At 49.7% G+C, this 19,600-nt stretch overlaps 4 protein-coding genes across 4 annotated transcripts; 3 read left to right on the top strand and 1 right to left on the bottom strand.

Moving 5' to 3' along the window:
• Positions 1 to 1,482: 1,482 nt before the first annotated feature.
• Positions 1,483 to 6,020, top strand: FSST1_002116 (sister chromatid cohesion factor PDS5 domain-containing protein; the record flags this gene model as incomplete). Its single annotated transcript, XM_083228073.1, has 3 exons — positions 1,483 to 1,911; positions 1,967 to 5,392; positions 5,445 to 6,020. The coding sequence occupies 3 exons, from the start codon at positions 1,483 to 1,485 to the stop codon at positions 6,018 to 6,020; spliced, it is 4,431 nt and encodes a 1,476-aa protein (XP_083092298.1).
• A 706-nt stretch (positions 6,021 to 6,726) lies between these two features.
• FSST1_002115 (SWI/SNF chromatin-remodeling complex subunit SNF5) lies at positions 6,727 to 8,914 on the bottom strand (the record flags this gene model as incomplete). The annotated part of the gene is made up of 2 exons (XM_083228072.1): positions 6,727 to 7,062; positions 7,106 to 8,914. 2 exons carry the CDS (start codon positions 8,912 to 8,914, stop codon positions 6,727 to 6,729), a joined length of 2,145 nt encoding a protein of 714 aa, XP_083092297.1.
• Positions 8,915 to 10,447: 1,533 nt separating this feature from the next.
• On the top strand, positions 10,448 to 12,062 carry FSST1_002114 (peptidase M24, structural domain-containing protein; the record flags this gene model as incomplete). Its single annotated transcript, XM_083228071.1, has 4 exons — positions 10,448 to 10,472; positions 10,752 to 10,940; positions 10,993 to 11,805; positions 11,872 to 12,062. 4 exons carry the CDS (start codon positions 10,448 to 10,450, stop codon positions 12,060 to 12,062), a joined length of 1,218 nt encoding a protein of 405 aa, XP_083092296.1.
• Positions 12,063 to 13,994: 1,932 nt separating this feature from the next.
• Positions 13,995 to 18,399, top strand: FSST1_002113 (uncharacterized protein; the record flags this gene model as incomplete). The annotated part of the gene is made up of 6 exons (XM_083228070.1): positions 13,995 to 16,255; positions 16,505 to 16,592; positions 16,925 to 17,256; positions 17,311 to 17,763; positions 17,815 to 18,019; positions 18,073 to 18,399. The coding sequence occupies 6 exons, from the start codon at positions 13,995 to 13,997 to the stop codon at positions 18,397 to 18,399; spliced, it is 3,666 nt and encodes a 1,221-aa protein (XP_083092295.1).
• Positions 18,400 to 19,600: the final 1,201 nt, after the last annotated feature.

Raw genomic sequence — 19,600 nt, 5'->3', positions numbered from 1 at the left:
ACGACTCAAGTATGACAATGTTTTCACAACACATACATGCTGTGTGTGTGTCTGCTTCTGCAGTTACCATTTTGAGGACCGACCGAGCCGAACATTACAAACGAGATAATGAGTGAATCGACTGGTGAGAGTCCAGTAGCAGAGATAAAATACTCGATGTCCTAACCCATACCTTCCTCCTATTCACCGTCACTTGTCTATTGTGTACCAGAAAAGTTGGTCTCTGAGCTTTAGGGTATAAAATAAATATCCTAAGAAGCCTGATCTAATTAGCATAAATTGACCTACTAATTTCATCTCTTATGCTCCTGGCGGCCAGTTTTTTTGATACCCTGATGCGTACATGTAATTCAGCTTCGTACTATCAGGCTTTAGTACGCCAGCCCAGAAACGAGATACGGCACCCGTTACTTAGGTAAATAAGGCAATCTCATTTCCAAATTCTTTGCGTATCACGGAATTGTGTGTCCTGATGCTTCCCTCGATGAAGTGAATGACAGCATTTGCTTAATGTTGGACTTCGTAACGTGATTCCCAGCTTCAGTCAACAATGAACTCTTTGTCACAGTTTGAAGGAAAGTCGTTGGTTAGGTTTGCAAAGCAGTCCGGACAAGACTACTTCGCATCGTAGGTAGGTCCGGTCTTTCAAGCAGGCCAAACGTGCTCAAGACAAATGCTTAGTTAACATAGAATCGAGGACGAACTAGATAGTCGCATTGGGCATCTGTACTTGTCATGCAAAAATCCATATTGACCCAAGAATGACGTGTACTATTATTGAAAACAGCCGGTCGAGTACTCCGTAGTTAGTTACATACTGGACTGCACGGTTGGAACCAGACTCGACGTTGGTGAGTTTATGCAGCTAACTACTAGCCACAAAGAATGAGTGAGCTCAGTAGGTAGCAGCACACCGGAGGATCTTTTCCTATTGGTAGACGGGAGCTTCCTTGATCTAGCTTAACATTGCTTAAATAATGAAAACTAAACTGCATGGGATTGGTAGCAGTTAGATTTAATGCATGTGCGTTTTGGACGGCAAGCTCTCGTCTTCCTAAAGTGGAGTGGAGAGCCAGAGCCCAAAGTAAGGTCGCGTCGCGCACACGGCCACGGAACACGCCTCCGCTTATCGAGCTTCTCCATCTCCCACTTTCACCAACTTTCATCTTGAACAGCGGGACAGAGACAGGAACTCTACTTGTCTCTACGACGCGCAATCTTATCGCATTCATACCGTTGCATTAGCGGTTGCTTAACTGAGCCGAAGCGATTGTTGTCACCACCCAGCATCTACTACAACCTGTAAGCGCATTCAATTCCGTGTTAGTACTATTGCGCACCACGAATTCTCGTATTCCAACACGACTGAAAACTGCAACATCAACAATCTATATCGACACGTAATTCTGAAAACCAGTCTCAGGATCTCTTCCTTGCTTGACCCTTCACCATAATTAAACGTCGGATTTTGCATAGCGCATAATGGCGCGACGTCGCGCGCGTAATGAGAAGCCCGCCGAGGTGGTGGAGGAAGAAGAGGTTGTGGAACAGGACGAGCAGGAAGAACCAGAACAACAAGAGCAGCCCGAGGAGCAGAACCAAGCTTCGGAAAATGAAGAGGAAGGCGAGCAACGCAGCCTGGAATTCGATGAGGAACTTTCCTGGAGACCCGCCAAACCAATTCCCACTGGCACATTGATAAAGCGACTCGATAAATTATCCAAGGAGCTATCAGAGCTTGATCAAGGCGCTACCGATCTTGACTCCCTCACAAATGTTGCCAAGCAGTTGGGGCATCGCAACTTGCTTCAGCACAAGGACCGCGGAGTCAAGGCATACACAGCATGCTGCCTAGTCGATATTCTGCGGCTCTGTGTCCCCGATGCACCCTTCTCTGACGATCAACTCAAAGTGCGTTTGGCATAACCCTTTCGTTTGCGTTTCTGAAAATGCTAACATGCACTAGATGATGTTCACTCTGTTCATCAAAGATATTCTACCCGCTCTTCATAACCCTACGAACCCATATGACAGCCAGCACAAATACGTTCTTACATCTCTGACAGAAGTCAAGAGTATTTTGCTTCTCCATGAAATATCTGGGGCCGATGAACTCCTCGTGCGACTCTTCAATAACACGTTTGACGGAGTAGAGACATCAGGCTCTAAAGCAGCTACTGAGGAGCAGGTCGCCAAAGATGTCGAGCTTCATCTGACAGAGATGCTGATGCAATTGATCGACGAGTCCGGCGGCGTATCACCACAGGTTGTTGATGCCATCATCAGCCAATTTTTGAGGGCTGCACCTCCAGGGGGCAATCGCAACAAGGGACAGAATGGAAACCAGTCCACGCTTCTTCTCAAGGCTGAGCCCCCAGCCTATGTAATGGCAAAGAATATTTGTAACGGATGTTCTGACAAGATGGCACGTTATGTGAGCCAATACTTCAGCGACGTTATTTTCAATGCCTCAGGATTTGCAACCAAAGCCAATGGTCATCGACAAGCCGATGATTCTGACGATGAAGACGCCACTGCAGGTCCGTCTGATGCAGACCTCAAGAGTCTCCGTCAAGCCCATTTACTCATTCGCGAGTTATGGCGAGCCGCACCTGCAGTTCTTCTCAACGTGATACCACAAGTCGAGGCCGAACTTTCCGCCGATAATGTCCATCTACGCCAGATTGCTACAGAGACAATCGGTGACATGATTTCGGGTATCGGTGCAGCAGGACCTCCGCCTCGCCCTACTCTCGACCCATTGGCGTATCCTCCGTTAAAAATGCTGGATGAGGTCCCTGCTCCGACCGTCGAAAATGTCTTGACAAAACCTTATTCGCCTCAGTCTTTTGCCCAAACGCACCACGCTGCCTACCGCAACTTTGTTGGAAGGAGAAACGACAAAACAGGCACCATCCGCACCGCTTGGGTCACAGCTGCTGGCTACATATTGGCCACGTCTGCGGGAGGTATTGGGCTGAGCCGTGAGGAAGAGAACGAGCTCATCAAGGCTCTCGGCGACAAATTGAACGATAGCGAAGAGAAGGTCCGACTGGCTGCAGTACAAGCGATTGAACTGTTCGATTTCCGTGATATCGTTCTGAAACTAGGAGCCCTTGGTGGCGTCGACAAGCCCGGCTCAATATTCGCCAGCTTGGCAGATCGAAGTCGCGATCGAAAGCCTGCTGTGCGCGTTGATGCCATGGTTCTCTTGGGCAAGCTTTGGGCGGTCGGTGCCGGTGAGATTGCCGATGAGCAAGAAGCTGTTACGTCTTGTCTCGGCGGAATACCCTCACGTATCATCAACGCATTTTACGTCAACGATTCGGACCTCAATGTTCTCTTGGATCGTGTCATGTTTGAGTGTCTGGTTCCTTTGAAGTACCCAGCCATCAAAGGTGCGAAATCGAAGTCCACCTCTCAGTCTCAGAGTGCCAGCAATCAGGCGGAGCAGGATAAGATTCGTTCAGAGAGGATCCTGTTGATGCTCAAATCTCTAAATCCTTCAGCCAAAACAGCTTTTTTCAATATGCAGGCTCGTCAGCCACAAGTCGCCAAGGGCGTGGAGATCTTTCTTCAGCATTGCGAGGCCTACAACGGCGGCGTCATTGACTCCAACGAGGAGAAAATCAAGGCTGCCTTGGGAAGGAATTTCCAGTGGTTCGGCACATTCTTTCCTGATCCGCTTAAGGTCCGCAGTGATCTACAGAAGTTTGCGAGAATCAATGATCGCCGTTGGTACCAGCTCATTAGGTATTGTATAAATACCGAAACCGAGTATATGAACGTCAGACGAGCAATTCACGAGCTGGTGACCAAGGTTCAGGCAAAGCCTGAAGCCGCAGTCTGCCTGGACACTCTTGTTCCTCTGCTATACCGCTCCAGTTCTTTGATGTACAATCGAAGCCACCTTGCTACTATTATGGATTATTCCAAGAACGATAAAGCAGGGTTCTCGACTGTCGCCCACGAGATTTTGAATGATATCTCTCAACGAAACCCTGATCTTTTCAAGGCTCACTCGGAAAACCTTCGAAAGGAGATTATTACTCAAGCGCCTTCAGAAAGCCAACCTAACGAACCAGGTGTGGTGGATATTTTAAAGGCGTACTCGTCATATTCAAAGAGGTATCCCGACGATGTTACTTATGACAAGAAGTTCGTTCAAGTCCTCATGAATTATGCCTTGTATGGGACTCCTGCCCGGAGTGCCAAGTATGCCATCAAAATATTGCTCGCCAAGAACGATGACAAAAGCAAGGTTACCGCAACCACTCTTCTCCAGAAGGTCATGAAGGACCTGAAGTATGGTTCGCCGCACTTTTTGACGAGGTTGGCTGCAGTCAGCCAGCTGGAGCGTATGGCACCAACTGTCACTGTGGACTTTGACGAAAAGATCAACGATTTAACGATTAAGCAAATCCTACGCCAAGTTCGGACTGATGAGAAGAGTGAGGTTTCATGGGTTGAGGATGATGACATGAACGAAGAGATCCAGGCGAAATGCCTCTCAATGAGAACCTTGGTCAATCAAGCACTCGCGAACCAGGATGACGAGGAAGCCTTGGTTCGAGTGAAACTTGTCTTCAAGCTTTTGAAGGAATTCGTAGTCGCGGAAGGAGAGTTCTGCAAAGTCAAGGATACTCCATTGGCTCACAAGAAGCGTCTCAGGCTTCTTGCCGGTCTCATGATCCTGAAGTTGTGCACTGTCAAAAAGTATGATGACGAGTTTGACCCTGCCAGTTTCAACAAACTCGCCGAGCTCATTCAAGACACTGAGCATCAAGTCCGTCGCTCTTTTATGGAGAAACTGCAAAGCTACATCACTCAAGGGAGACTACGAGCAAGATTCTATACGATGCTCTTCTTGGCTGCATTTGAACCGGCTGCAGAGCTCAAGGCCCGTGTAGAAACATGGTTGAAGTCCCGAGCCCGACTATTTGCTGAGAATAAAACGCGGGTACTGGAGGCCATGATAAGTCGTTTCATTCCTCTACTGGCCCACCATCCTGACTACAGCTCTGATGTTGATGACTTGGCCGATTTTGCCAATTACTTCATCTTCTACCTGAACACATGTGCATCGGAGGACAATATCTCGCTGATCTATAAATACGCAGAGCGTGTCAAGCAAACCCGAGACGCACTGAATCCCGACGACAGTGAAAGGCTGTATGTGCTAGCCGACATTGCAATGGCAGTTACTCGCAAGTGGCAAGAGAGGAGGAACTGGGTCTTTCAAGCTTATCCAGGCAAGGTTGGTCTGCCAAATGGCATCGTCCAGACTTTGCCATCCAGCGAGATAGCACATGAGATTGCACAAACACAATACATGCCAGAAGAATTGGATGAGAAGCTGGATGATCTGCTAAGAGCTCTCGATCGCAAGAAGGTTTGTGCTGCGCTTCTCCAATTTTGCAATCACTGCTAACACATCTTTGTAGAAGCGAAAGTCAATGGGCGAAAAGCAAGACCCGCCATCAAAGAGGGCGAGAACTCAAATCAAAACGGTGATCAGAGAGAAGCGAGAGCCCAAGACGCCCAAGGCAAAGAAAGCCACAAAATCTAAAAAGCCCAGGCCAGTCAAGGATTCTCCGCCACCTTCAGAGCGTCGTCGTAGTGGTCGAGCTCACAAGGTGTCTATCTACACTGAGCGTGAGGATGAGGAGGACGAGGAGGAAATGCTGGAGGGTGTTGCTCAGTGGGATTACGGTGATGACAAGGAAAGTGAGTCTGGTTCCGGCGGTGAGGAGTCAGAGCTGTCGGATGCCCCTGAGATTGAGGAAACAGCCGACAATGACAACGAATCCGATAACGAAGATCCACCGGTGCCGGAGGAAGACGAGCCTGAACAACCCAAATCCAATGGACGTGGCTCCGCGGCTACATCAAAGAGCAAAGCTGCCGCCAAGCCAGTTGCCAAGGCCAGTGTCAGCAATGAGGCGAAGCGACCAACAAGGGCAACAAGATCACGACGAGACAAGAGCACAGAAGACATGGACGTTGATGCCGAGGAGTGATCACAAGTGCGAAAAAGGACCAAGTTGAAAATATGGTATATCAATGTTTTGGAATGATGCCTGTTTTTGCAGAGGTGCTCGTGGTGTTCTCCTTTTTGTTATATAGGCTTGAGAAAGCGGAGGGCAATTTGACTTCCATGATCGTTGGGCAGGAGTCTTTGGTTTGTGTCTGTATTTATACTTTCGTATACCCTCTCTTCCGGGACTACCAATCGCACTATGTTTTTTGTTTTAACGTGCTTAATATGCTTGACGTGCTAAGCTATGATCTCACTTGAGCTCATGCATATTGTAATGATATCAGATTAATAAACGTCGAGTCATTTATAAACAGAAAGTATCAAAGCAAGCGCTTCACTGTTGACATTTCACCCCTAACCCAGCTGCACAGCGCCTAATTCTTCCTTGTCGTTTCAAGACTCCAAACGGACATACCAACCCATAAGGAGGAAGAGACATTTGCTCATTGCATCCATACCCTATCATCTCATTCTCCCTCTCAGCTTGAGGTTTTATGTACAAAAAAAAACGATTAATAACACCTTTAACTCTGTCTTTTCAAGAAAAAGCATGATCTGCACCAAAAGGAAGAAAAGAAAGCAACGCCACTTTGCCGTCTAATAAGATACAGCCCACCCATGAGAAGTATTTACGCAACTCCTGGGATGGCATTCCCGCTTGAGAGACGCCTAGGTAATTAGCAAGCTCAGGGGTTGGCTTCCCTTGCCACGCGCTTGGCAACCGCGTTCTTGTGGCCTGAGAATTCGAGATGAGCCTCGAATTTCTGAACCGTCATATCAGGGCCAGGTGTATAAAGCTTGTTTGTACAATCCAGACAACGGATGCGCGGCAGCCAGGCATATTTGACACCCTCGGGAAGTGGTTGACCCTGAATAGGCAGCTCCGTTACGGGGTCAAGATAGGAGTACTTCATCATGGCTTCAAACCTGTCGCCGCGGTTGTATGTCTTCTCTAATTCCTTTAGGGCATTGACAAGCCACTCAGGGGGTGGGGGCTGAGGAAAAGATTCTGTCAGTACGAACTTTGACATTCGTTTTATTGAAAGGTTAGGTTTGGTGACCTACTTGTGGGATAGAGGCAGACTGTCCGGGTATTGTTGGAGGGGCCGGCAGTCGACCTATCTGACCTGGAGGGAGCGATGAAGAGGGCGTCATCGACGCATGGGGGGGCACACTAGATGGTGTTGAAGGCGGTGGGGGCATTGATTTCGAGGGAGCAGAAGCGCTGGGGGCTCGCGGGAAGGCTATAGGTGCGTGGGACGATGCTGTTAGGTCTGAATAGTCGCGGTTCATCAGCCGTCTCAGCTTATCCTGGCTAAGCTTGAGAGTCACAATCATCTGCGAAGGCTCTTCTGTTTCTTCTCTAAATCGGCGGGAAGTTCTAGTCTCGTGGTGATGTGCGATTGCACTAGCCTCAGGGGTTTCAGACCGACCAAGGTTGGCCATTCTCTGCTGGGCAGCCGATGCAGCACCTCGCATACCACGTGTTCGAGCAGTGCCGCCAGTGATTTGTGAGGGGGCAGGGGAATCGGGAGCTGAGTCTTCGCTGTCGTCGGATTCAGAAAGATCCCCATCCCGAATAGGGCGCTTCGTTCTAGGGCCGGCGGCTCTCTTGTACAATCGACTCTCTTCGATGGTGGCTGCAGCGCCAGGCAACACAGACGAGACAACGAGCGTCCTGATAGTTCTTTGCCTCTCTCTAAGATCAGGCAACTGTGGACCTCCTCGTCGATTGATAGATCGCTTCTGGCGTCTCTGCTCGCGGGAAAATATCGTCTCGTTCCTTTCCAGGTCGGCCTCGCTAAGCTCGTATAGATATGGTGCATAGTCTTTGGCCTGTTGTTGAGGTCGGAAGACGTTGGGGAGGGGCGTTTGAAGGAATGCGCCAACAAGATCGGGATCCTCAATCGGCCGTCCATCAAAGGGATGGCCGACACTGTACAGACTCCGAGTAAAGAGTTGAGTCTGCTCTCGAATGCAGTGTGCAATGGCGGTTGTAAACTCTCCTGATAGAGAAAGGTCCCGCGCCATATTAGCTGCAAAGTCCTCTGGTGAGTTTGAAGGGTTGTTGATTTCCCATTCGAATTGATCAACAAGAGTATGCTGACCGATTGTAATGTTCAACTTGATAAGAACTCGCATCTCATCGTTTTTGTAGGCTGAGTATGGAAGTTCTGGGTCGAGCGCATCGTCCTCGGAGTAGACCAGGGGGTAAAAATCATTAAGCTGCTCGCGCATCTGGTGCACTACCTGCTCGTATACAGGTTGCGAAGCAGGTAGCTTCAACCCCATATCTTCTACAAGCTGTGCCGCGAACAACTCGACATGGAGGAGTCTCTCGTGTAGGTTCCACGTAAATGTGTCGCGCAGCTTGATCTTGTCCCATTCAACTTCCAAACGCAAAGGCACCAGCTCTTCGTGCTGCTCGGCTTGTTTGAGCATATCCTTGCGCTTGTACTTGAGAGGGGGTGTCGTTCGTTGTCCAGGTCGGGATTTCTGGGAGGGATAGACAATGCGCGATGGTCCCTGATTCTCTGTGTATCCGTTACCGAAGCCATTATAGCCCTCGCCATAGAGCCTCGATGGTGAGAACCATTGGCGGTAGTCTGTGCGAACCTGGCGATATTCCTGGATCTTTTCGCGCGTGTCGCTCATTATTTTACGGGTCTGGTCGAGTTGACCACCGAGCGCGGCGGCGGCGATGGCATCACGGGTGATGAAACGCTCCACCATCAGCTTATCAAATGACTCCTTTGTGCGTACTGGTATATCGCTTGGGGGGGTTGATGAGTATGCATCTTTCTCAGAACCTGCTGCAGATGCCGGGCCCGTAGCCGGCGCCGTTGACGAGGACGCGGACGGCTGAGCAGCCATATTTAGAGGGTTTACAGGACGTGGATCGCGGTCGCGGGTCGCGGCGCAGCGGAAGGGCCGCGTCGGAAAGGAAATAGCAGAATGTGTATAGATTGTACTCGATTCGCGACACGGCTATAGATGGATGTACGTGGGCAGTTTCGTTAGGGAACGTTATCTCTGGCGGGTGGATTCGACGTTGTTGGGCGGAAGTCTACCTCAGGTAGAAAAGGCGCGAGGCTTGAGGATTTGTTCAGTTCAGCTGTAACAGTAGCCTGGGAGGATTCTGCCGTACCGCGACGGGAAGCTGCAACTACTCACTCTGTGGCTAGTAGTATATACATGGCGTTCCACCACTTGCACAGCTGATCAGATGTACTTGTCACGGACTGCGCCACATGAGAATAAGCATTTGTGGCGTGTATACCTCGACCAACAACGATTCGAAAGAGTGACTATTCTAGCAAGATATACTCATTTTAACTTGTTCATATTGCTTGTTGATTACTTCTTTACTACTACGCAAACTCTTTTCATAGGAATGGGCAATTGTTGCGGGTGGTCTGTGGCTGTGTCGCCGTGATGCTTGGTTGCAAAATTGGCGTAGGAATGTACTTCAATTCCCGAGAGACTTAACGGCCAACTGATGTTGCATTTCACCGAAAGACCTCCCAGATATCCAGACAAAAATGTATCAACGGCTGTTAGACGCTTTTATCTATCGTGGATGCCAATTTGGTGCTGAACCAATCGAGTACTGAAGTGTAGGGTAGCCTGAAAAGGCAAGGCATGACCAAACGCCCAAGATGGAATAGGGCTCGATGAAGAGATCACATAGGAACGACTAACAATACAGTTTTGTCCCTGATGGGTCATCCATAGTGATACAGGCTTGGGTGGAGGGAAAGTGAGACGAGGCTATGGATTCAATGAGAGGCGTAAATGTATGACTTCCATCCCTCAATTGCATGAGGTAGACAGATAGAGCAATACACGCCAGACCTTTCCGAGATCTAGGATCATGCATGAGCATGTGGCGCTTGGTTGCGCGCACAAAGGTAGTTGCCCACACGACACGGATATCCATCTTTATTTACTGGGTGACTACACTCGAGTCAACAACTCCAGAGATAGAGTAGAGTTCGGAATGGTATGAGCCTGGCAACGAAAAGTAAAACATAATATCCCACAAGTACCTGGACAACAATATGTCATAAAGACAGAACGTCATGGTGCTGGCAGAAACTCTTACCTGCCTACTAAGGTACACACGGCATTCTTAAGGTTCTCTCTCTTTCTCGTATCGAGTTGAGTTCGATCAAGTAACCCCTCCACCAAACGTACTAACACCAAAACCCTGCTATCGAAGCCCTCCAGCTCAATCCCCACTTCCCATTCCAGCCGTAAAACCCACTGGCTCTCCAGTTACCTGACCTATTCTATTCCATTCTGATTCTGTGCGACTGACCTACTCGAGCTTTCATCCACATTGCCCCGGCATTTGTAGTTCTTCACTTTTTAACCCAACCAAGTCAAACAGAAAAATTGCCCACCATGTCGTCGGAGAACAAGGAAGTCGGTAAGTCTTTCTCTCAAGTCAAGTCCTGAACCGAAATGCACATGAGCTTCTGTATTCCTGCTTCCACAAGCTCAAGCTCGAGCTCAGCTACGTCTCTGCACTGCACAATCAGGTGCTGCTACCCCTCGTTACTTCATCACCACTCACTTGCTGCCCCGCCATAACAGCAAACAAACCCATTCACTCTTGCCGACGCCCTCGTCAGCAATGCCCCACGATGGCCTCATCAGCATAAACAATCACTGCATTGAGCTCTGGCATACTGACACAAATCCTCAGATTACACTCTGGCCAACCCAGATACCCTCACCAAGTACAAGACCGCCGCTCAGATCTCTGAGAAGGTCCTTGCTGAGGTTTCCAAGCTCGTCGTTCCTGGAGCTAAGATTGTCGATATCTGCCAGCAGGGAGACAAGCTCCTCGAGGAAGAGATCTCCAAGGTCTACCGAGGAAAGAAGATCAACAAGGGTTTGTCTTACACGAGTTTGAACCTAATGACATAGCTAACGCCGCCGAAAAGGTTTCTCCCACCCCACCACCGTCTCCCCTTCGTCCTACGTCACCCCCTACACTCCTCTCACCTCCGACGAGGCTGAGGCCAGCACCGAAATCAAAGATGGCGAGGCTATCAAGATCCAGCTTGGTGCCCAAATCGACGGTTTCGGTTCCATTGTGTGTGACACCGTCATCGCTACCCCCGAAGACAAGGCCGGCGAGAAGATCACTGGCCGCACTGCCGATTTGGTTCTTGCCAACTATTACGTCAACGAGGCCCTCCTGCGATTGATGATTCCCCCTGGTCTCCTGAGCCAAGGCTCCGATGAGGAGAAGGCCAAGGCTGCTGCCCAGAAAGCCCCTACACAGGCCAAGATCACCAGCCTCCTGGAGAAGATTGCCAAGGCCTACGATGTCAACATTGTCGAGAGCACCACCTCGTGGCTCTTCGATCACAACGAGATCGAAGGCAGCAAGAAGATCGTCCTTTCCCCTTCAGAGGGCTCCAAGGGTGAGGGTGTTCCCGAGATTGGTGAGGTTTGGGGTGTTGAGGTCGGTGTCAGTCTGGGCTCCGGCAAGGTCAAGTCCATTGACCAGCGTGCCACCCTTCACCGCCGCACCAACCAGACTTATGGTCTGAAGCGACCTACTTCGCGCAAGATCCTCAACGAGGTCCAGAAGAAGTTCGGTACCTTCCCCTTCAGCTTGCGACAACTGGAGGATGAGCGCGATGCCAAGTCTGGTGTCGTCGAGTGTGTCCGAGGAAATGTCTTCCGCCAATACGAGCTCGTCGGCGACAAGGACAACTCTCCTGTTGCCCGATACCTTACAACCTTTGGTGAGTAATACTCTGTGTAATAAATGCAAAGTACATTACGACAGTTGAAACTGACATGAAGTCAAGCTATTACCAAGAATGGTATTACCAAGCTGGGTGGTCCTCCCCCTCTGGACCTTGAGAAGTACGAGACCGACAAGAAGATCGAGGACGAGGAGATTCTCAAGATCCTGGAGCAGCCTATTGCCCGAAACACTGGCAAGAAGAAGAGCAAGCCCAAGAAGAAGGCGGCCAAGAAGGAGGGTGACGAAGAGTAAGGTATATGACATTAAAAGATGTGTTGAAGAGGTGCGGAAAGACCAAGGATCCGAGGACTGGTGAAACCAGAAACACGAGTCAAGGAGAATGCATATCGGCAGTTTGGGCCAACGACTTTACCACCATTGGATGGGCCATATACATGAAGGAAAATATCTTCATAGGAAAACTGTTGGAAGGCTGAAAGGGACGACTGGAATCGCCAAACCCGACATCGGCCGTTTTGATCAGGTGGTGTAGAGGGACCAGAAAGATATATATAAATCTCACACAGCCTGATACTGATCAACTGTGAATGCATTTGTGATTCAAATCTGGGGCGACTTGTTTGTGATGCACCCATTGAAGATAGGAAGTCGTCAGGAAGGCCAAGACTCGCAGGATGGTACGAGGGCGGGCGATGGTTGCAGCAAGCCGGCATGACTGTTGCCAACAGTAGTGCATTCGCCTACCCAGGGTTGGTGACCAACTCGGCGTCAATCACAATGCGGGATGTCTGCTCATGGCGCAGGCCCCCTGACTGCACAAGGACAGCGAAAAAAAGTGCGTGGTAGGTAACAGAATGTGGAGAGCAAAATCAGACAGACAAATGTCAGTCATTAACCAATTAGTCGTCGATGGACTTGGCTGCCTAAGATAAGTTGCTCTGACTTGCAACGCAACCAGGAGGACACTGTTAAGCAATCCAAGCACAGCACCAATAGCCCAGTGCCGATAAACCAGCATTTTCAGACTGTTTCCCTCATAATTTATCCGTCACAGTGGCTCCATGACGAGATATTTCTAGGTGCAGCTATGGATCACAGAGGCGACCAGAGGTAACCCCTATTCGTATCATGCGTTGGTATCCCACAACAACGTCCTTTTCAAGAAGATGGAGGAGGTCTGACATGGCTTGGTAAGAGACTAACAGTGTAGAAGTTATCAAGCCACTTTACCTTAAATTCTGCAGCATGGATGGTAGCCTTAAGCTACTACTAGTGAGTGGATTGCAATGGTTGCTATGGGAGGGAGCTATGGATGGATGAATGAGGATTGGAGAGCTCCCATCTCTATTAGTGTTGAAGCTTGCTTAAAAATACCCAAAGTGTTGATAACTCCAATAAAAGTGAGTGAAAAGTTGAACCGTCAGGAACTAAGTAACACAACCCAGATGAATGAAAGAAAGATAAACAAGTTTTGATAGGGAAAAGGAAAAGAGAAAGGAGAAAAGACGGCAGGTAGCCGGGGTTCAACACCTGTAAATGAGTAAAGCCAGCCAGCTCAGTAGGGAGGGAGAGGATCGAGGCCCCAGGTGCTACGGGAACCACTGAAGGAAGGGATACCTTAGCTACCGTCAACATTGGGTCATACCTCCAAACTAGTAAGCCGTGGATTTTACCACAGCTGACAACTGCTGTTGATACCTAGGTACATGGCCATCAGCTATAGTACAACCCACCAAAGAATAGTAAAATAAAGAAGAAGAAAAGACTACCAGGTGCTAGAAACTCTTTTTTCCCACCGTCCTGGGTTGCCTTGGCCCCCCTTGTTCCTTGTCTGACCCGCGCCGTCAGCTCCGATGCATGCACTGACACTGGGTATGGGTCCTGTCTTTCAAGTCGAGGCGAGGAAGCAGAACAGAGCAAAAGCCGAGTCTCAACCTGCAACGAAAAGCAACCCACCCTCTCTCACTCTTCAACAACCCGCGTCCACCAACTTGAAAGACGCGATAATACGGCAGTAATTCATGCTGCTTTCCAAAAGAAAAGTATAAAAATTACATTATTTACCCCCTATTTACTTTTGAACTTTCATGCTAACCGCTATCCTTCCAATAGGCCTAGAGAGGTGCGCTGCCGGTTCCACGGCAACTGGTACAAGTAGAGAGAGGCGCGCATAACGCAGGCTGCCCGACCCCCTCCAGGACAGGCAAGCCAAAGCCCAGCACAATGATTTCGTCAAATACCCGCGCTACACGATCCCGTTATTCTAGTCCTGCGCAGTCACAAAACACCAAATGGAACGGAGTCCTCGACGCGTCTAAGGGGGCGACCGAGAGCTCAAGAGCATTTATGCAGCGCTGGCTAGAGCCGAGTGTGCAGAGCAAGACGAGCTTCGAGGATGATGGATTGGTGCGCTACGGCGTGGTCGAGAACATGGCCCCCTTGGGAAGTCTGCCAAAACCCAAGAAGACGGGGCCTGAGACGACGTCTGGCGTCAAGAGAATTATATTGAGGCCTTCAGGGGCAAGTGCTGCCAAAAATACAGCGCTCGTCGCTACGACCGACCCAGCGGTGGATGTTGACGTGGACGCGGATGTGGAGGCGGAGACGGATGTTGCGATTACGGCGAGAGCGGCAAACTCTTCCCCTCCACCTGTCACCCTACCTCCCACACCGCCACGGAGGGTTTCAATTGTCCTCAGAGACGCAGCCGCAGCAGCTGACGACGAGAACGACGAAGATTACGATCCGAGTCGACCGAAACGACGCCAATCTGGTCGTGTATCTCTGGGAAAGCGAACGCGGCGCTCCTCAGCCGGCCATAAGAGCTCTATTGTGACTAAGCCAACAGCAAAGGGGACAAAAGAGCGCAGAGGATCCGAGAGGGGAATCAAGGCAGCCACGCCAGGAACACCCAAAGCGGAAATTCCAAACATTATCAAGGATTCCGAAGAGGAAGAAGATGAGGAGGTAGAGGCAGACGCAATCAAAGCAGAAGCGACTATTCACGCTGCTGAACTTGTGGAACCCGAAGATAAAGAATTTGCAGACAAGGTAGTTGAGGCTGCAGTGGACGAGGCTCTCAAACACTACCGATACCCGACCGCGTGGGCGCTGCGGACCCTCTACGACGAAAAGTCGAGTGATCCCAAGTTCGTTGCCATGATTGAGGACGTCTTCACACAAGCGGCAGATGAGGCTACGATGCGCAAATTTTCCAAACAAATGGAAAAGAAGAAGCGGGAAGGCAAGAAGGACAACCAAGGATGCTATTATTTTATCCCTCCGACCACCAACAGCAGATTTACTCCTCACAAACCCAAGGCAGCACCGTACGGCAAGTTGCTGCTTCACAATCAAGTGGAGGAAGTGGTCGAGGTTGCAGACATTGAGACAGATGCTGAGTCCGAGGAGCAGTTTGTCGATGAAGAGGAGGAGAAAGAAGAGAGCAATCAAAAACCACCAGCTCGAGCTGCCAAGAGGGCAAAAACATCACATTCTCGCACTCACTCTTCTTCTTCTTCTCACCCATCTCATGCCAAAGCCAAAGCCAAAGCCCAAACACAGGCTCAGTCAACCCTCAACACACCACGAAAAATGTCTTCAGACAACCCACCTCAAACGCCCTCGCGTAAGCGAAACAGGCGAGATTCAGCTTCGAGCGACTCGTCTCTCTCATCAGCTCTCAGTCTGTCGTCGCCTGAGGCCATGATGGGCAGCCCCAGCCCGGTTCGTCGAGGGGGTACAGGTCGCCCTGGACCACCTGAACCCGACTCCAGTGATGCGCCAAAACCTCGGCCAATCACCACCCGCCGCAAATCAGTCGCCTCCAAGACAAGTACCACTACCAGCAACAAGTCTAAGCCTAAGACCAAGGCCAACAAGTCTACTAAGCAGCAGCCATCATCACCCACCATTCCCACTTCAACCACCAACACTCACACTCACATCAAAACCAGCACCAGCAATCATATTAACGCTGATGCACCCGCAAGTGCGACCATCAGCGTGAGTGCCGACGCCAGTATGCCAGGAAGGGTTCCTGCTGCCCAAATCTTTCCCAATCTGCCTACAAAGCCCAAAACAGCAAAGAACAAGGCATCATCTGCCCCTGCTGATGACGCTCGTGCCAGTCATGATAACGACGAGGCATTTTGGGACCGGAGGCGCGATGCGCAAAAGTTTGCCAACAGCGTCATGGCCCAGGAAAGTTCTGTTCGTGGAGAAGAAATCGACGAGGAGCTCTTCACAACTCCCGCAAAATCGACCAGGAAGACGCGTCAATCCGCCGCTGCCTCTACGGCGACGACGAGGTCCACACGGTCGGCTAGCAAGAGACCTCACGATGAGGTTGACGCTGCCGTATCTCCTGTTGCGTGGTCTTTTCAGCGTGATGAGAGAGACAGCTCAGCCGGAGGATCACGGGCTGCAACGCCCACGCTACGTCCCCCCAAGAAGCCGAGAACTGGCCTTCGTGTCAAATCATCGTAAGTCAACCCAAATCATCATCTTGTCACCGTTTGCATCGCCCCCATCGTGAGAAGCACCATAGTCATCATCGGAATGCCGGGATTCTCATGTTTCTGAAGAGACTCCTGATTTTATGGAATGTCACAGATGCCTATACACCTGGACTCATCTTTTCATCACTCGCGACCGTCATCTGATGACAAGAACACGCCGTCTTCCTTTAAGATTCACGTTTCGAAATCATGCTAATTATGTTTTCATTTTAGTCCTATTAAGAAGCGAGGTGGAACTGCTGCTGGAGTGCCTCGGCCCTTGGGAGAATCCCCTTCCATCAACGGTGTAGCCAAGGAACAGGTATGTTATTTCTTTGTTCACCATTCCCATCTCCCTCAAACGCGCAAAAACCCGTCTTGAGTTGAACTGGTCACGCATATTCGGAAAACTCAACATCATGGACTTTGCTCGAAAATTCACCAGATGGTGGCCAAATTTGTGCTGTGCCTTGTCACGTCGGGCCAGGATCACCAACGGGGTAATTTCTCGTGGCCCCGAAAGATCCGCTTTTCCGAACCAGCCCCAGCATTTGAATCAGCAACCAGGACGGGTTGAAACGCGAAGTGCAGCGCATGCTGAACTGAATATAACGGACACGAGCATGTTTGACTAATTTGACCCCCCTTATCTAGGTATCGGATAATGATGAAGATTGCTCTGCATGCGGTGCTGCCGGAGATGTCGTTTGCTGCGATGGATGCCCGCGGTCATTCCACTTTGAATGCGTGGGAATGATACCCTCGGACCATCTTCCTGACGAATGGTTTTGCAACGAGTGCTTGTATAAGCGATACCCCTCGCGCATGCCCGCCTTCAAGGGTGTTTTTGCTGCTGCTCTTACCAACCTGGAGAAGAGCATTCCTCGCGCCTTCAGCCTCCCCAAGAAATTACAGACCCGCTTTGAAGGCGTCAAAGCAGCCGCCGATGGTGATTACGAGGAAGTCATTACTTCCAAGACGGCCAAGTGAGTAGCAGTGGTTTAAACTAAATCCGTTTAGTGTACTGACAAGTATTTCAGGAAAAAGAATGGTTATGAAGAGTTACCAGACTTTTTCAAGCAACGGGATGAAGGGCAAGCAGTACTCTGCCACGGCTGTCAAAAGCCTGCCACAGATGTGCGCGCTATCATTCCGTGCAGTGTCTGCCCCTTCTACTGGCATATTGACTGCCTAGATCCTCCTCTTGCTGTTCCACCCGTACTCAAGAGCTGGAAGTGTCCTCTGCATCCGGAAGAGATTATGGCTGATGTCCGTCCACTTGCACCAGCTCACCGTTTCCGCAAAATCAAGGGAGCCCAGACCATTGTGCCAGCCCTATCACGCGGTATCAAGAACAACGGGCATATCGAGGTGGATTGGAGTGACGAGTCTGAACCTGAAACGCCAAACAACTCTGGCTGGCCGGACCCCGACTCGTTCGGCCAAGCTTATAAATTACCGGCGAAAGGCATTGTTCTTGATTTTATCGAGCAGTGAGTATATGCACCCAACGTGAAGTAATTACATGCTAATAACGGTTGTAGACTACGTCGTCAACATGCTGGTTACGGTCCCCGTCGTGATGAGCCCAGATGGGTACAAGTCGTCCCGCCTGGAAGAGACCCTAACCGACCTCTTGCAGGTTCTGAGCTGCAGAGAAGCGTGGATGAAATGCAGTTAGCTTTAACATTGACTAGTCTCAAGGAGCGCAAGTCAGACGGCGTCGACCAACTGGTCACAGCCCTACTGGTGAGTCGCAGCATTTCACTCCCCCGCATATGTTACTAATAAGCAATCGATAGGATGCCGCTGATCCTAGTGTGCTGTCGCTTATGACAAAGACAGACGCCAGCAATGTTTCCGCTGGCCATTTGACAGAAAATGACAAGCGTAGTCTGCGTGCTCTTCTTACTCAGATGGACGCCATGGGAAGCCATATTCGACAGCTCCTTGGGGAACCTAATGGCGTTTCCGCTACCATGCTAAATGAGGACGCCATACCAAGCATCCTCTCCCCTCAGGACTCCGCCATTGCTGAGCCACTCGACAAGGCTACGGCACTTCCAGTTACTGAACCTACTCCTCCCTCCACCTTTGACCACGCCGAAGGCTCCATGGACCTTGACTGAACAACAGTCATCACTTTGGAGACCCAACTCTGTCGCTCTGTGAGAGTAAATTGTGGTCTCTAATAATTCTGCCAGATTGGTACTCTATTTAACTACATCATAAGCCCCATTCCATTTCACGGAGGAAAAGAAACCTCTGTACGAATTTCTCAAGCTTCGCATGCACTCATGCAAGCTCTACCAAGACAACTCAACCATTACTTAAATATCTTCTTTTCGCACGACCCTTTTGGTTACAGATCGCCGGAGTTCGGAGGATTTTACTATTTGAATTACGGTCCACGATTATAGAGATTTCTGGATGTTTTCTGTCAATCGATTCGTCCTTGTTATTGCTATCTCATTTTCCGGGCATTGTCACATCGAAGCCGACCAAAACCACTCTTCGCTGCGAGCGTCGTTTCCCCGTCTCATCAAACACCCCATCATCACCGCTTGATTTGTGCCCTTATCACGTCTTAGTTCCTTTTCAACACTCTATATCATGCACGAAATAACCCTTGTTTCGTCCTTGTGGCGAAAGCTCAGTAGAAGGAAGTAGGCTGCGGGATGCTAAAGCATCCACGTGCGTTGCGCTCTTATTACTCTTGTATCATAGTTGGAAGTAGGCGAGGCATAACGTGGAAAGAGACTGATCGGATCAGCTATCTAGAAGGAAGGGAGGGATACAGAGGTAGATGCAACGAGTACTGCACCGAAATGAATAGGAGACAACACACGATTTAATCACTTTAAGTTTGAGCCAGATCGATCGATGTGACGTTCAATGCTAATTCTGTATTCAACGGATAATACATCTGTGATGATCACAGACTGGTTGGCGGTACACCTTCTCAAGTCATCACTAATCTTCCTGGCATCAAGTCCATAAACAACATCAATTGCTAAGTCATAAAAAGCTACAAGACGCAGATACGTCAGAAGAGCTCTTGCAAATCTTTTTTAGTATACAACAATCCCCTGTGAGACATGGCATACAAGTGTAGCTGGTCTCCGCAAAGGCTGTAAGATGAGTTTCCTTGGCATCATTCGTAATGCCTTGACATTCTTTCCCCAAAGTACTGCTTTGTCTCTTTCATCAAGACTGACGTTAAGCCGCTATAAGAAAGACTCACTACAGGCAGAGTCCCAAAGAGCTCCACAGAAAGAATCAACAGACCAAGAGTCAACCGTCGGTCTGAACAGAATCGTGTCATATTTA

Source organism: Fusarium sambucinum, chromosome IV (genome assembly GCF_050947815.1).
Source record: "Fusarium sambucinum isolate potato_lamoka chromosome IV, whole genome shotgun sequence".
NCBI lineage: Eukaryota > Fungi > Ascomycota > Sordariomycetes > Hypocreales > Nectriaceae > Fusarium > Fusarium sambucinum.
The sequence above is the reverse complement of the archived record's forward strand: the minus strand, read 5'-3'. Positions and strand labels throughout refer to the sequence as shown.